General features: G+C 38.9%; 1 protein-coding gene across 4 annotated transcripts in view; it reads right to left on the bottom strand.

The window, feature by feature from the left end:
- LOC124252362 (coiled-coil domain-containing protein 15-like) overlaps window positions 1–18,406 on the bottom strand; it is a 108,829-nt gene that overhangs the window by 79,218 nt on the left and 11,205 nt on the right. For 2 of the 4 annotated variants that reach the window (XM_046685747.1, XM_046685748.1), the window contains exons 5-12: window positions 17,578–17,688; window positions 12,839–12,961; window positions 12,049–12,579; window positions 11,353–11,475; window positions 10,984–11,106; window positions 10,683–10,814; window positions 9,676–9,750; window positions 8,638–8,760 (exon numbers count right to left, since the gene is read on the bottom strand). In XM_046685747.1, coding sequence (XP_046541703.1) covers window positions 8,638–8,760; window positions 9,676–9,750; window positions 10,683–10,814; window positions 10,984–11,106; window positions 11,353–11,475; window positions 12,049–12,579; window positions 12,839–12,961; window positions 17,578–17,688 — 1,341 coding nt within the window. The remainder of the gene's footprint in view (window positions 1–8,637; window positions 8,761–9,675; window positions 9,751–10,682; window positions 10,815–10,983; window positions 11,107–11,352; window positions 11,476–12,048; window positions 12,580–12,838; window positions 12,962–17,577; window positions 17,689–18,406) is intronic. The other 2 variants (XM_046685751.1, XM_046685749.1) reach the window with 2 other exon arrangements.

Here is an 18,406-nt window from a genome sequence, read left to right as displayed (position 1 = left end):
ACCCTTCTCTTCCCTCTTCTTCTTCTACTCTGTCTGAGCTGCCTTTCTTTTCTGCCTCAGAAATTCTAAATCTTTCAGGTAATTCTAAAACTGCTTTAACAGTCTCTTTTAAAATCCAAACCACTGGAAATTATAACTGCCAGGATACTTATGCCCCTTGGACCAAATCTGAACTTTTGGCTCTGGTAAAGGACTTTCCAAATCCAAAAACTAATTCTCATGAATTTGAACACCATTTCAGCCTGATTATAAATGCTTAGCAGTCAGGCTTCTCCGACCTATACCAGCTTATACTTATGATAGTTGGAAATGTGGTACCGTGCAAATGGATGTTGGCAGTTTCTTGGAAAAGACCTTGAGACGATATTAAACTTGCAGGGGCCCAAGGATTTGATAAGGCTCAGAAACAAGCCACCTAACTGCTCAAGGTTCTACCCCAAATTTTTCCCCCTCAAGTAAAGTGGAAAGCCATCCAATGTTATGTATAGAAAAAGGACAAATCTGTCCTTGATTATTTCAATAGATTCGAAAAAAATTTCAAAAAAAAATCAGGAATAAAAGAGCTAACTGATGAGACCCCAATATCTATTTAATTCCATTGCTATGGCAGGTCTCTCCGATGTGCTCAATACTCGGATTAAACAACATGATTTAAAGCTAAACAGCCTTGGGCCGGCCCAGTGGTGCAGCGGTTAAGTGCACACGTTCCACTTCTCAACGGCCCGGGGTTTGCTGGTTCGGATTCCAGGTGTGGACATGGCACTGCTTCGCAAAAGCCATGCTGTGGTAGATGTCCCACGTATAAAATAGAGGAAGACGGGCATGGATGTTAGCTCAGGGCCAGTCTTCCTCAGCAAAAAGAGGAAGATTGGCAGTACTCAGCTCAGGGCTAATCTTCCTCAAAAAAAACCCAGCTAAACAGCCTAATGAATTAGCTTCACTAGTTAATCAATTATCTAAGACTTTAGAAAATGATAGAGGAAACAAGACAACCCGAGTCTTAGACTACCAAGAAAAGACTGCCAAACTTAGGACTTTACAACTAAAACAGTTTAAAAAGGGGGCCCCAAATCCTTCGGGACCCCAGAATTAAAAAGCTTGCTTCTTTTGCAAATGTACTGGACACTTTAAAAAGGACTGTCTAAAATATAAACGGTGGCTTGCACTCCATCCAGCCTGACAAGGCCCCTCAGCCCCCTCCTTCACAACAATAGGGCTGCTGTGGGGAATTACAGGGGACATTTCCCCTGTTAAAAGCAGACTAATTAGGGGAAATAGATACAAAAATTTGGGATGATTTAGTTCAAGCACTGGTTGATACTGAAGCCACCCTTCCTGTCCTCAACCCTGACACACTTTCCATGTCCTCTCCCCAGAATTCCGAATTTGTTCAAATGGTCGAGGTCAATAACAATCCTGTATCAGTACCTAAGTTTTTACCTATCCCCTTCCAATTAGGGCCTCTAGCAGGAAGCCACAGCTTCTTCCTTGTCTTGTCTGCTCTCATATAGCTCCTTGGGAGAGACTTTTTAGAAACCTATAAGGCTCATATCTCTTTCTCTCCAAAGGGAAAAATGATGCTTGAACTTTCCTCACCAGGAGATTATGCTATAGAAACAGTTCCCACTTAGATTTCCATCTATTCAGTAAGCCATGCTGACACTGTTCACCCAGTTACCCAAGAGATACCTGACAATTTATGGGCTCAGTCCAACACTGACATCGGACATAGTTATTCTGCTCCTCCTCTTAAGATTCAAATAAATCCTAATAAGCCCCTTCCTAACATTAAACACTACCCTTTAAACCCTGAAGCCCTTGCTGGCATACAGCCTATAATAGATGATACACAAAAGGGACGAATCACTCCCTGCACCAGTCCTTGTAACAACCCCATTTCACCAATCTGCAAACCCAATAATGGAGGATGGCAATTTGTTCAGGACCTTAGGGCCATTTATAACACAGTAATTCCCTGATACCCTGTGATTCCTGACCCTCATACTCTTTTGGCCCACGTTCCTCTCGATAGTCACATTTTACTGTTATTGACCTCTGTAGTGTCTTCTTTAGCACTGACCCTGACAGTCAATATCTTTTTTCCTTCACGTGGAAAGAGCAACAGTACCCCTGGACTGTCCTTCCTGGAGGATGTACTGAAAGCGCCACATATTCTTCCCAAATTTTTAAGGCTGATTTGGCTAGCATCTCTTTCCCTTGCGAATTTACTTTGCTCCAATATGTGATTTACTTTTCTGCTCCCCTTCTCAGGAAGCCTGCCTTACTGATATCCTTCATTTGCTCCATGATTTTGTCTCTTAACAGCTACAAGGTTTCTAGGGAAAAACTTCAATTTCATTTAACTTCAGTTAAACTTTTCAGGACACCTCCTAATTCCAGAAGGCCTCAATCTTGACTTCTGCAAAGCATATTAGCTTTCCCTCTTCCCAAAATAAAAAGACAACTCTCAGGAGTCCTCAGACACATGGGCTACTGTTGAACTTGCCTCCCTAATTTTTCTTCAATGTCTCAGCCACTTTATAATCTCCTTAAAAATTCCTCTCCCAACCCTATCCAATGGACCCCTGATGCTGAACAATCTTTTAAAGAAATCAAGACTCAATTAACTCTAGCCCTAACACTAGGACATCCTAATTATTATCTTCCCTTTCACCTGTTTACCCATGAACAGGCTGGAAATGGCTTTGGTGTTCTTATCCAGCCTCAAGGAGGACAAAGAAGACCTATTGATATTACAGCCAACACTTAGACCCTGTTGCTCAGGGACTTCCCCCTTGCCTCAAAGTGGTTGCTGCCATTTCAGTTCTCATTAAGGGTACAGAAAAAATTGTTATGGGATCCCCCTTTACCATTCATGCTCCTCATTCTATTGAATCTCCCCTTAACTCACATAATTCTCAACATTTTTCTCCTAGCCATCTGACAAACTGAAATTCTTCTCCTCTCCTTGCCTCATTTAATTATTTCTCCCTGCAACCTACTTAACCCTGCTTCCCTACTCCACAACAAAAATCTCTCTCTTAACTGCATTACTTTGAGCAGCTTGTTACCTCAGTGAGATCTCCAAGCAACCACCATACCTGATGCTGATCATGAATGGTTCACTGATGGGTCCCACTTACAAGAACCCTGCAGGGAATATTATGCAGGATATACAGTTGTCTCCTTAGCAGAAATTATTGAATCTGTCCCACTAGCTGACGCCAGATCTGCTCAACAGACCTAACTGCATGCACTTACTAGAGCTCGCAATTTGGCCAAAGACAAAATGCAAATATTTACAAAGACAGCTGATATGCTTTTGGGGTGGCATGCAACTTTGGCATGCTTTGGAAACAGAGAGGTTTTCTTACCTCGGCTGGATAAACTGTTAAAAACAAAAATTATGTTTTGGCATTGCTTGATGCCATTCAGGTCCCTAGAGGTGTAGCAATCATGAAAACTCAAGGTCACTCCTCAGGCCAAGATCAAGAGTCCTTGGGAAACAAAATGGCTGATATTGCTGCCAAGTCAGCTGCCTCCCAAAAGGTTGCTTCTATGCTCCCAACTCCCCTGTCTCTCTTTAGCCTCCAAATCTGGATTTGGATCAGACTTGCTTAAAGCACAAGCACTGTCTCTGGAGGAAGAAAGGAGGAAATGGGAAGGACGGGGATGTTACTTTGATTTTGACCAGCACCTTCGGAAGGGGCCCAATCAGCAGCTGGTTCTTCCACGGAGTCTTCAAAAGGAAATTTTAACCTTCATTCATGATCTGACCCATTGGAGCACTGATAAGATGATCCAATGGGCTAAACAATATACCTGGGGACCCTTACCTGCTGTTGTCCATCAGGTCTATCAGTTATATAAAATCTGTCCTCAGTATAATTCTGCTAAATCTGTACATGGAATACAGGGGCATTTTCCTCTTCCTGATGGTCCATTTGATGTATGGCAGACGGATTTTATTCAACTTCCCCCTTCTCAAGGTTATACTTATGTTTTAGTTCTTAGTGCATGTTTTCACATTGAGTTGAAGCCTTTCCATGCAGACAGGCCACTGCCACGGCAATAGCCAAAGTACTACTGGAACAAATTACTCCTACCTGGCGAGTTCCTCAAGAGCTTCATAGCAATCACAGTACCCATTTCACAGGACAAATTATTCAAAATATGTGTAAAATCTGGCCAATTTATCAGCATTTCAATTATGCATACCATCCTCAGTCCTCTGAACTCGTGGAGCACACTAACAGTAGCATTAAAACTCAACCAGCAAAAATCTGCTCAGCTTTTACTTTGCCATGGCCTAAAGCCTTGCCCCTGGTATTGCTCAATGCCCATTCAACTCTAACAGGTAAAAATAAACTTTCTCCTTTCAAGATCTTCACTGGTTGACTAATGCATTCGGAGAAGGACTCTTATCAGCCAACCCTCTTAAAGGGGGATCTTGTGCACAATTATACAGAACTGTCAAATCTCTTACAGGCCAATTCTAACTTTATAAGATTTCTTTAACAGTGTGCTGCCAGGAGATGAAGGCCACCCACATGATTGAAAGTCTGGTAACTTCGTATCCTAGAAAAGATGTCAATTAAAGAACTCCCTCCAGCCTTAGTGGAAGGGACCCTATTAGGTACTTTTAACCAACCCATGCACAGCTAAGTTACAAGGCATTGATTCACAGATACAAGTTTCTCATCTAAAAAAGGCTCCAGATCCTACTTCTAAATGGACTGCTGAACCTGTCACCGAGAAGAGACTGAAACCAACCAAAACCAGAGCACCCTCTCGTGGCCAGGAAGCAGACGACATCCGAGGTAGACAGCTCACCCAAGATGCGGGACTAGGCATTTATACCCTTCCCAGACATGTTTTGCCTAGCTATATTCTTTTCTTTATATTATTGTGGCCTTACAAGGAAAAACAATGCTATAGTATGTTCCCGCAGGTTTTGGCTTCGGCTGGATATTTAACTGAACACTGGATATGCCACTTCATTCCCTCTGGGTCGTTTATCTGGGAGTAATGATCTGTTGGTTACTCCTGTTACTAATTTTTCCTCTACATCCAAGTATAAGTTACCTTCAAATCCAAACCACCTAATTTCAGTTATCAAGTTCAGTTGGTTCCTTCCACTTTTTTCTTGACAAAGCCTCAATTTATTCCTCTTCCCATGCCCTCAGATAAACAAAATGACCCTGGCATCTACCCTTGTACCTTGTCAGTCATGGTACCATCTGGTGAGGATACTGTAAAAACTGTATCTTCTTCCCAGCCTATGTCCCTCCTATATTTAACATCTAAGAGATTCAACTGAACTGATAAAGATCGAGACACACCATGACGTACAAGGATAAGAAAGAAAAAACATAATCTCAAGGGTCACTCACACTTCTGTCTATTCATAAGTATACCAAAGGGAAACTCACTCTGCCTCTTTCTTATCCATGGTTTCAAAATCTAACCACCTTACTACTTGTAAATGCCTCTATAAAGTTTAAAGAAGGTACTGGAATTTTACCTGCTCCCTCTGGATATATCTATCTTTGTTTGTGGACACAGAGGACAGGCATGGGGTTTTCCCTGCCTAGATTCCCAGTGTACGGAAGGCACCTGTTTGCTTGGGTATTTAACCATACCATTCATAATTTTACAATCTGACCCTTATTTTGCTTCTAGCTCTTCGAAAAAACGGGTTCTGTCTATTGTAGATGATCTTCCTGATGACAATCTGCCGACTATGAAGAACAGGTACAGTCACTCTCAAGGGTGTGATTTACCAGGAGGAGTTAACTCTAGTGAAGGGGCCAGGTTAGGAAGAATATTGGGATCCTGGCTGGGATCAGTACAGCCTGGAATGAATTTTTCGGGGAAGTGGGAGAATTCCCCCCACCGCTTTTCCTTAAGGTTCTTATGGCTGGTTAAATAATCAAAGAGGCAGGTTAGCAAGAGAAAATCAAACAAAATTTAACAGCATGTATACATGGGAAAAACCCAGAAGAAACTGAGTAACTCAGCCATCTGGCTAAGTCTGCCTGTTTAAGTATGCTCAGCTACAGACAAGGAGGACATTGGGGTTAAAGATCTGGGACTTCAAAGGGGAGGAAGACAATCTACATAGAGATGGAATGCAAATGTTTGTTAAACAGGTTTTGCTAGGCCCAAAAAATGGGTTTGTTGGTGTCCTTTTATCACACCTATTTTACATCCTACTATAGCTATCACATGATATGAGCTCCTTCCTGGAACAGGCCTTCTATGTTAAAGTCCTTTAGGCAGTTTTGGGGGGGAAGGTCGGATGTTCTTCCTGAGGCTTTTGAGCCTTTATTGTCTTCAGCTTGAAATAGTCTGCATAACATAGTGGCACATCTTGGGGCGGCCTGCCTGAACCCCATCAAATACATGATAAGAAACCTCTCCCAGACTATGAGAAGGATAGTTGGGTCTAAGCCCAACAAAAATCTTTAGATTCTCTGGCCCAGGTCATTGTGGATAATAGAATAGCTTTAGATTATTTGCTAGCTGCTCAAGGAGAAGCATGTATTGTGGCTAATACCTTCTGTTGTACTTGGATCAATACTTCTGCTCAGGTAGAACTAGAAACTTCTAAAATTTTAAAACTAGCCAAATCCTTAAAAGGTCAACCAGTTCCTGGATCCCTTAATTGGTTTCATTTCCCTTTTACCGACCTGTTCAGTTGGTTACCTGATGGTCTGGGTTCACTACTGTGCTCAGGTGTTCAGCTTGTCATAATAATAATAATTATATGCATGAGATTATGGATTATAATTAAAATAATAATGATGTGTGTCTCACACTGCTTACGCACCACACCTGCTCGAGTTACGCTAATGCAACCTGCTCGACTATGCCTAATCTTATATATACTGATGTATAATGAGATCCCTTCCTTCTTGAGAAAGTGCATAGAGGATTTGTCATAATTGTCTCTGATGCTTCTGACATAAGCAGAGAGGAAGTCCCATCATGAGGACTAGCGGCCATTCTGGCCTCAAAATGGGACAATTAATCTAATTAAGCCCCATAATCAATCATTTGCACTGCCTATAGACAGGTATCAATCGAAAGGGGTAAATATTAAATGTTATAAAAGAAACTGCACTTTCTCTTGCTAACTGAGGCCTAAATTCTTTTCTGTTGACCCCACGTCAGTTTCTCAGGAGAAATGGAAACTTGAGTAATGTATATGTAACCAGTAATCCTTAACTTGTGACATTATGTTTTGCAACTGACCTTTTACCAATGTTCCTATTATGCTGATTAAGATAAAGACAAAGACAGACTGACGCCAGTGGTCAGACCACCAGACCATGTCTGCAGACCCTATTCTTCGTCAATGGTCATTTGGATTGAAGCCAACAACCTGCTGTTTCAGCCCATATAATCTTTTCCCTACCCTCCCTCTTTGGAACACCAACTCAAGACCTCCTTGATCACTGCTTCCCTACATCCCACAGACTATAACTGGACGAAATAAACTTCAACTTCCCTTTAACCTCTGATTGTTAGTGTTTTCTTCCAGGTTAATTCATGTAAATAAAGAAATACTTACCAATTGTTTGCGTCCTGAGAAGGAAGCAAACAGAATGCGAAGAAAGAGAAAAGCAGAAGAGTGGAGACCTATTTTTGATAAGATGCTCAGAGCAGCCTTTTCTAAGGAGGTAAAATTTAAGTGGAAACCTGAAGGATGAAGAGAGATCAGCTTTGTGAAGAAAAAAGGGGAGAATATCCAGGTAGACGAAAAAAACATATGCAAAAGGCCTGAGGTAGGAAAGAGCCTCGCATACCTCAGGGTATACAAATGACAATGTAGAATGAAACATGACAGTATACCCTTAGGCCAACCTCATAGACCCAAACTAAAAACCACAAAAGAGCTACAGTTTAGTCCTTAAAACCTCAGCCCAAATCCTACTTTCTCCCTTTATGCCTCCTTTTCTTTCTGCTCTATTAAAAGGGCCAAGAGGAAATTTCTCTTTATCTCTTTCATATAGCCTAACAATGCTGGCTGCCTGAAGGCTGTTTTTAAAATAACATAAAACTACAAGATAGAAATTACCCAGACACTGGTAAAATTCTAATGGGAATAAACCAGACTTCAGTTAAGTCATGGAAAAATCTTAGTAGACCAGGGTATTGTAACATTTGCTTGAAAAACTACAGATCTTAACTCAATACACCAAAACTCAGGCAATATAACCCTAACAAGCTCCAGCATGAACTCTGAATAGTTTATTTCTTGGTGATCCTTCCTATGCTCTACGAGCTTACTGATGTAGAGAGCTAGTCCTTGTCATTGGGTGGAAGATCCTCAGGCCCCCATCCCCTCAGAAACCACTCATTTCTTCCTCTCTCACACCATAAAGACAATGGCCACCATTTATAAGAGAACATACATACCAAATATAGTTTTTCCAATAGGCAACAAGTGCTCCTGACAATACCCAAGGTTTCAGTGAGAGCCCTAAAGGAGCTAATCTTAGGTCAGGATAGGTTTTAAACACCATGAAACAAAACAAGAATCTGATTTTTGCTCAGCCTTACTGCTCCCAGCTCAGTAGGTGCCTATAATCCTGTTTAAATTTACTGTTCATTCTCTATGGTCTCCTCTACCTGTCTTCTTCTGGAAGCCTCTCTCTGGTGCTTGGGTGGCAGATGCTGAGGGCCATCCAGAAGCAAATCCTCTCGCCATCTTTCAGCTGTCCCAACAGATGGCTGCTGCCTGAAGTATAAGCTCTAAAAGATACAAAACCACTCACCAAATTGTGTGAGCAGTGACATAACGGTAGTGAAAATTCTCTAGGCTGAAGTGACAGCCCTGAGGTAATCTAAATAGGTAAGAATAGTCTGAAACACTATGGCATAAAAGTAAACATTATACTTCTTGCCACTCTCATGGATCTTAACTGTATCCACAAAGCAGTCATAAGTTTTCACCTATAAAACAAGGATAATAACAGTATCATCTCCCAGGATTATTGTGAGAACTAAATGAGACAATAGATACACAGTTCTAGAACTATTTTGGCTATGGTAACTACGTAATGAATGTAAGTTGTTATTCATAATAATATTAATATTATTGATAGTATTAATAAGAGATAACACTATCATCATCAACATTATTGTTGTTAGTAGCATAGCTCTGGTAAGCCAGATCAAACTCTAATTTACTTTCTGTTGCTTATTCTTGACTATACTCTGTTCTATCTGCTCTCTGGGAATGCCTGGATCCTGAATTTTATCTAACACTTATTCATGGCACTCTGGAAATAATTCCTTTCTCATTTCTCATCTGTCATATTATGTGATGCTTGTCCATGGTTTCTGAGCGAAAAGACAACATAAGCATTGAACACCAATTGTCCAAGTTAGGATCATCGTGCCAGAGCAATAGTAAAAGCTTCAGTGAAGAAGCTGAAGTAGTTTCTATAGGTCAGAACGATGTTACACATCACAGAACAAGAGGACATTATAGTTTTGCCCATTATTATTGATCTTAACACTAAACCGCTGAAGCAGTTACTACAGCGCCCTGTCAATTTTGAGCCAAAAACTAAGCAATTTACTCTCCGCTACTTAATCCTCACTACATCCTGCTCTACTTATTTTCTGGGAGAGGCTAGGTCTTAAATACTGGGGGAAACATACCGATGGCACTCCAGGAGAAATTCCTCTTTCAATCTCCCATTTCTCAAAAGATGAGGGTTGCTTGAGACACTTGTTCTAATGGGACAACAAAATACAAAATTAAATGTCTAAGAAGAAATGATGGGATAGTGACAATCACACAGACTTCAGTGACAACCCCAGTCTGATACTATGGGAGGATAATATAACACAGTTGGGGCGGGGGTGTGTGCGCACACATGTGACTAATATGAAATTTCCAAACGTATACCAAAGTAGAAAAATAGTATAATAAATCCCATGATGCTCATCACCCAGCTCCAACAATTAGTGAAATTTTGTTTTTTCATCTGTTTCTTCTCCCACTTTTCTCCTGGAGTATTTTAAAGCAAATCCCAGACTATTCTGGCACTTTTTAAATTTTTGCATGGGGTAACTCTCTATTCAACAATACGTTTGAAAGAAGATAAGGCAACAAGGCATTCTTTTTTATAACATTACTAGCATTTTCCCAATGTTAAGTCAACAAGCCGACGTCATTGCCACACGTACTCCTATTTGGTGTTCCCAATAACTCCATTCACAAACAAAGAGGTGGTGAAGTTTGGGAAGTTTTGAGGCAGCAAACAGCTTGTTTTGTCCTTCATCATAATTGGTTTGCAAACTGGATACCTGGTTTTGTTGCACTGCTTCAGCTGACCAAGAATAGAATCCTTCAGCATTTACAAGACTAAATGTATAAGGCCAAATATGCTCAAGGACTTGAGTTTAGGAAGAACAATTTACTGTTAACCAATCAACATTATTAAAAAACCTGCCTTGTTTAACCTAAACGACAGAGGTATGTTCTCTCATCTGGACTCTTTAAAACTGGCACATTTTGAAATAACAGAAGATGTTATACTCTTAGACTAACTCTAGAAGCCTTAATTCTATGTATCCTACATACAAGCTAGCTTGACAAGCTCCAGCCCAAATCTTAAGTAATTTCATCTGTTACTCTTTTAGAAGGTAGACAGTCCTCCCACCGTGTTCCACTCTATCTGTTCTCTGGAAGAGGCTTGGTCCTGGATTTTATGTTTAACAAACTGATGATACTCCTGAGGCAATTCATCTCCACCTTCTCTCATAAAAGATGATGGTTGCTCGAGAAACATGTTCTAAAGGAACAAGAAAAACAGAAAACAAATTGTCTAACGAGGGCAACATGCTAATCATAATATTGTAAGCTTCAGTAAGAACTCTAAGGATGTTATGCTTTTAGCCCAATTGTTGAGAATGTATGAACTCCAGTTACTTTATTTCCTATCTCTTTTTATTCTGCTCTACCTGATCTCTGATGCAGGCCTGGTCCTGGAGTTTGGGAGGTAGATACTGATAACCTGCTAGAGAAAAGTCTTCTCTCCCTTTCTCATTTGTGGTATCAGAATATGGCTCCTTGAAGTGTACTTTCTAAAAGAGAAAAACACACAAACTGTAAATTGTCCAGTGAGAGTAATATCATACCCATAATATTCTAAGCTTTATTGAGAGCCTTAGGGTAATTTTTTTAACTCAGGATAATGTGAAATATTATGGAATAAAGCAGAAAACCATTCTGAAGTCAATTCTGAAGTCTAGCTGAGAGCAGTGTTTGCAAGCTCCAACCTAAACCCTAAACAATTCAGTTCCTACTGGTCTCTCTTTTTTCTGTTCTACCTTGCCCCTGCTGGAGGCCTGATCTTCATGCCTGTGTAGAAGATCCTGATGGACATCCAGAGGAAACGCCTCTCTCTCTCTCCCACCTATCAAAATTGATGCTGGCTCCTTCAACTTTGCTTTCTAAAAAAGAACAAACACAAATATCAATTGTTCAGTTAAGCAAGACAGGTTAACAGATAATACTTTCGGCCATAGTGAGAATTTTAGAGTTAACTGAGATCAGAGTATAACCGGACATCTTATGGAATAAAATAAAACATTATACTCTATTCCAGGTAAGCCCACCCATAACCCTAAGTAATCTACTTCCTGCTGATCCCTTTCTTCTTCCTTTCAGTCTAACTGATTCCTGGTGGAGGGTAGGCCTTGGAACCTGGATAAAAGATACTGTTAGACACTTGTGGGCCACTCCTTTCTCCATCTGTCAGCTGTCAAAGCAGATGATGGCTGCCAGAAATAATTTTCCTAATGAAAAAGATACAAAAAAAGTAAATTTTCCAGATAGGGGTAACCTGCTACTGATAATACTTTAACACTTACGGAGAATCCTGAAGTTTTGAGAAATCAATCAGGAGAACTATTTTTTCCAACTATGAGCGTTCAAATCAGCTATAATATAGTCCTTGCAAAACCCACTCCAAACCTTAAGTAGCTTATTCCTTCTTATTATATCTCCCTTCCATTCTATTTTACCTGATCTCTGGGTAGAAAATCCGGGTCTTCGGGTGGAAAATCCTGGTCCTGACATTTGGACAGAATATTCTGGTCTTTGGAGAGAACATGTTGGTCTTTGGGTCGAAAAGCTTGGTCCTGATATGTGGGTAGAATATTCTGGTCTTTGGGGAGAAAAGCCTGATTTAGGGGTTGAAAATCCTGGATTTTTAATGCAATTCTCTCATCTTCTGGTTCAGTACTCTGGGCTTCCAGCATAATACCCTGAGTTTCTGTCTTAACATCCTGGGCTTTAGGCTGAATGGCCTGGGCTTTGGGCTCAATGGCTTGGCCTTCCAACTCAAGAGCCTGGGTATCTGGCTCAATACTCTGGGCTTCCGGCTCAACACTCTGGATTCCTGTCAAATCACCCTGGGTTTCCAGCAGATCATCTTGGGCTTCTGGAAGATAATCGTGGGTTTCTGGCAGAATATCCTGAAGGCCCTGAAGAGCTAACCGTTCTAGTTCTTTCTCTTCCATCACAGCAAATAATGGATTTTTGAAGTGTACTTTCTAAAAGTGAACATAAACATTAAATATAGAATGCCAGGTAGTAACAACGCTCTAGATTTTCCATGAGATTCCTAAAATAATCTTAAAAGGATATGGCAGTCAAACAAATTAATAGAAAGAAATGTGAAATTATAGTCTTGGATCAACTTAACAGAACCTGAATTTACAATCCCAAACCAGTACGATAGTACTGGCACCCCTAGTCCAAATCATAATTAGTTTAATTTCTCTTATACTCTCTCTTCTTACTCTGCTTTACCTGAACTCTGCTGAAAGGTTTGTCCTTGTCTTCACAAAGGAGATCCTGCCAGCCCTCCCAAAACAAATTCTCTCTCCCTTTCTTGTCTACCGTAATAGATGAAGACTCCTCAGACTCAGGTTCCTAAAGAACACACAAACAAAAATGAAACACCAAAAAGAACCCAAATGTATCTATTACAGGCAGAAACAATGTGACTGCAATAAAATCCTAGGTTTCAGCACACTACTAACATAATTTTAGAAGTTCAGCATAGTCAAATATTATAAAAACAGACCACTACAAAAGAAGTGCAAGACTGTACACTAAAAACTATAAAACATTGTTGAAAGACATTAAAGAAGATCTAAATAAATGGAAAGACATTCCCTGTTCATGGACCTCAGAAGACAATACTGTTAAGACAGCAATAAACCCTCATATTTATAGTCAATTGATTTTCAACAAGGGTGCCAAGGCAATTCAATGGAGAAAGAATAGTTTTTTCAATAAATAGTACTGGGACAAGTGGATATCCACATGCAAAAGAACTAAGAACACTTCCTCACACTATATATAAAAACTAACTCAAAATGGACTATAGACGTAAACTGAAGAGCTAAAATTATAAAATTCTTAGAACATCACAAAGAAGAAATCTTCATGACCTTATATTAAGCAATAGTTTGTTAGATACTACACCAAAAGTATGAGCAATGAAAGAAAAAATAGATAAATTGGACTATATACCAAAATTAAAAATTTTGTGCTGCAAATGATAGCATTAAGAAAGTGAGGGGCTGGCCCCGCGGCCAAGTGGTTAAGTTTGCGCCCTCCGCTGTGGCAGCCCAGGGTTTCACCAGTTCAGATCCTGGGCGTGGCACGGCTCCACTCGTCAGGCCATGCTGAGGCGGTGTCCCACATGCCACAACCAGAAGGACATGCAACTAAGATATACAACTATGTACCGGGGGGGATTTGGGAAGATAAAGCAGGAAAAAAAAAAAAAGCTTAGCAACAGTTGTTAGCTCAGGTGCCAATCTTTAAAAAAAAAGAAAAAAAGAAAGTAAGAGAAATGACAATGTATATAATGAGAGAAAATATTTGCAAATCATGTATCTGATAAGGGACTTGCATCCAGAATATATAAAGAACTCTTACAACTCAATAAGAAAAAAATAAATAACCCAATTAAAAAATGGGCACCACATTTGAATAGGCATTTTCTCCACAAGAGATATATGAATGGACAATAAGAACATGAAAAAATATTCAAGATCATTAATCATCAGGAAAACACAAATCTAAAAGTACAATGAGACATCACTTCACATCTAGTAGTATAGCTACAACCAAAAAGATGGACAATAACAAGTATTGGAGAGGATGGGAAGAAACTGAAACTCTCACATATTGCTGATGGAAAAGAGTTTGGTAGTTCCTTAAAATATTAAACATAGAGTTACCATATGATTCAGAAATTCCACTACCAGAGAAATCAACGTCCACACAAAAACATGACACAATTGCTCACAGCACAATTATTCATAAAAGCCAAGAAGTGGAAACAACCCAAATGTCCATCAACTGATGAATGGCTATACCAAAAATAATATAGCCATACAATGGAATATCATTCAGTAGTAAAAAGGAATGAAGAACTGACACATGCTACAATGTGGATGAACTTTGAAAATATTATGCAAAGTGAAAGAAGCCAGTCACAAAAGACTACATATTATATGATTCCATTTATATGAAATGTCCACAATAAGCAAATCTATAGAGACAAAAAGTAAATTAGTGGTTGCTTAGGACCAGGGGTAAGGACAGGCAGGGAATGGGGAGTGAAAGCTAATGGGTACAGGGTTTCTTTCAGAGGTAAAGAAAATGTTCTAAATTAGACTGGGCAACAGTGGTACAACCCTGTGAATATACTGAAAACCACTGACTCGTACACTTTAAATGCGTGAGCTCTGTGGTATGTGAATTATATCATAATAAAACTGTTGAAAAAAAATGCTGGACATTACAATCTTAACCCTTAAACCCATTCTTAATAAGCTGTAGATAGTTCTAGTAAGCCTTTATTTTTCCCTCTACTCTTTATTTCCCTACCTGATTTTCTATAAATTTCTGGTAGTGTACAGTATTTAAAAGATAAAGGGTAATTCTCCTCTTGTTCCTATATTTATCCTGAAGAATGCTGGTTTCCCACAAAGTACTTTCCAGAAAAAAAAGAAAAACCAATACAAATACAAATGGTCTAGAGAAAGCAATATGCTCATGATACTAAGTTGAACTTTTGTAAAAGATCTGAAGTGATCTTGGAAAGTTACGGTAGTCTAACATAGAATAAAGGAAAATAAATATGCATTCTACTTCAAATGTACAAACAAATCACTCATAGATCAAACATATGGAGTGAAATAGGCTAGTTAGGAGGCCATATTAACTTTATAAATGACAATTTGCCCCTCTTCTAGCCAGTAACAATTTCAGAAGGCTTATGGTTTTGTCTTGGTGACCTGACAGTAGGCAAGTAAGTATATCTTCTATTTGTATCTCCAAATCTGGAACAACAATAACAACCAGACGGACTCCAATGTCAGTAAAAATAAGTCTAACAAGGAAATGAAACCAGCGTTCAGCTGGGTTATAGATTGTTCTCCTTTCTGACCAGCTGACTTCCACTGCACAAACCGAGGAGGGAGAAAACTGTTCAGGTTTGAGGGAAAGAATACCTGCTTGACATAAATTGTAAGAAAAATTTCACTAATTTCTTAGATCATTCTCCATTATACGGAGTTTCTTTTACCTGAAAAACAAACATGCATTCTTCGGAAGCAAGCAGCCAGCCTGAATTCATCATCATCATCATAACAATAATAAATTACACTTAAATGGCACCTCTGACGTGTAAAACTGGTTTCTACAAGGATGTTATCACAGACTTAATCCTCCTCCCTTCTACTGGATTTTTATTTCAGTCAGACCTGTGAACAGTACTCATTCTGGAAAAATATCAGTTGAAAGGTTTGAACATGTTCCACACAATACAAAATATCACTCTCTAGGATCTGACAACCCCTTTTTTTTCTGGTTTATTAGAATGTGTCCAATCACCTCATTCTAACAATATCCTGACTCAGTCTAACGGCCCAAACTACAGTACAGCCAAATCCATGGTAGGTATGAAAACTGTCAAGATACCAAGCCACTGAGAAGAATGTGAGTACAAAAGAAACCCTATCTTGAGAGTCACAACAACGCAATGCCAGAAAAAGTTAACCACACTAAATGCATCTAGGATGGAACGCCATATGTGGACACACACCAATGCCTAATTGTTTTTTTTACGTTTAAATTTCTTAATTATCACTGAAGAGGGAGACATCATAGAACTGCAAACATTTCAGACAAATGTTTTTGTTGTGTTGAGATACTTAAGGAAAAAATGCAAAAATAAAACATATATATATAACCTAGGAAAATGTAAAAGAATACCAATTAGGAAACAAAACTGAGAAAGAACTAAATAAGAGACAGAGTTGATGATGGCAAAAAATAAATAAGTAATAGAATTAAAAAGACTAATGGTGCATTTTACTCGATGCTGCCTATTAAAACTTGAAATTAATGTCAAAAGTAAGTAAACACAGGAAAATACATGAGTTTAGCATCCAAATTTGTGAATATTGAAATAAGCAGGCACCAAAACAATGTCATTTTATAAATATAGTCTTTAATATCCTTTTAAGTCTGGCTCCACATTTATGCTCCAATTTTCCACTCTCACCTTATATTTTGAATCAAAAGAATTTCTTTCTTTCTTTCTCATTTTTTTTGAGAAAGATTAGCCCTGAGCTAACATCTGCTGCCAATCCTCCTCTTTTTGCTGAGGAAGACTTGCCCTGAGCTAACACCCGTGGCCATCTTCCTCTACTTTATATGTGGGACGCCTACCACAGCATGGCTTGCCAAGCCATGTCTGCACCTGGGATCCGAACCAGTGAACACTGGGCCACCAAAGCGGAACGTGCACACTTAACCGCTGCACCACCAGGCCGGCCCCTCTTTCTTTCTAAAGAATAATGGTATTGATTTTTCCTGCTTAGAAAGTAAAATATATATATACATATATTATGGAAAAATTTATAAAGTAAACAAAAAGAAGAAAATTAAAATCACCTGTACTAACACTACCCAGAAATCATCAGTATTAACTTCTTGGTCCATTTCTTTCCAGGCTTTTGTCTATGCACATAACATGCTCTCCTCATCTCTTTATTTTGCTTTACTTTTTTCATAGCACTTCTCATTTGAAATTATATTCTATATTTATTTGTTTATTATACGCTTCCCTACAGCATAGAAGCTCCTTGAGAGATCTTTGTCTATCTTTTCACCACTGTAAGTACTGCTTCTAGAAGAATGTCTGGCAATTGCAGACATTCCCTAAATACTTGCTGAATGAATTTTTTTAACTGAGATTATATTGTACAGAATTTTGTATCCTACTTTTTTCACTTAACTTTATATCACAGACACTTTCTCTTGTCTTCAGATCTTCTTTGAAAGCATGATATTTTTTAGAATGGCTATATATGGATATACCAATTTTTTAACCATTCGCTACTATTGGATATCTAAGGTTATTCCAATTATTTTACAGTTCTAAATAATTTTGAGATGTAAATAAATCTTTATCTGTATTTTTATCTGCGTTTTTAAAAAGAATTTATTAGAAATTAATTTACCTCTTGGGTGGGAGAGCTTTTCCTTCTACCATCTGGAAACACTGATGCATTTTTACTCACAGTTTTAAAGGATGCCAACTGGTGACGTGCCTGTTTCATGGTTTGACTAAGCTGCCAGGGAAAGGGGAAAAAAAAGCAAACAAAACAGGCTAAAGTCTTAATACCAAATTCACTAAGGGTTCCAACAGGAAAACAGGCCCCTATTATTAAAAAAATGCCAGACCTAAGACAAGAGGATTAGTTGCAAAGGAAACTTTGATCTGATAGTGTTTTTACAAGATTAGTTTGGTTATTTTAAGAGACTGCATTTCATAACTTGATTTAAGTGCTGTTACTCAAATCATTTTTAATAATGTATGCTTTATATTAAGTATGTACACAAAAATATCAGAAGCTAAAAGGTTGAATTAACACACTTTGAAATTATTGAGCAGACACATTCCTTACCTTCCATCCATCTTCTCAATAAGGAGTTATTTCTTCAACTGGCCCTTGCATGCCTAATCACTTTTATCACTTCTTGCTGGAAGACTCTATTCCTAGTCCCCCTAAAGTCCTTTTTTCCATTTATATGAATCCCTTCTTCATGCCTAACATTTGAAGACTGCAGCTATTTAAAGTCTTTTCTCAAATCTCCCTTCTTCCAGGAAGCGTTCCTAAGTTAACCTAGAACACAAACTCAAACATCTCGACAGAACCAATTTGTTTCAAGTACTCTAAGTAACAGCTGATAAAGAGTATTAATATTAAATATGTTGACTTTGTGTTCATTCCTTACCTCTACCTAGCAATTTCAGTAAGCACCTATTTTGATTTCTTTTTCAACGAA

Source organism: Equus quagga, chromosome 14, assembly GCF_021613505.1.
Source record: "Equus quagga isolate Etosha38 chromosome 14, UCLA_HA_Equagga_1.0, whole genome shotgun sequence".
Lineage (NCBI taxonomy): Eukaryota > Metazoa > Chordata > Mammalia > Perissodactyla > Equidae > Equus > Equus quagga.
The sequence above is the reverse complement of the archived record's forward strand: the minus strand, read 5'-3'. Positions and strand labels throughout refer to the sequence as shown.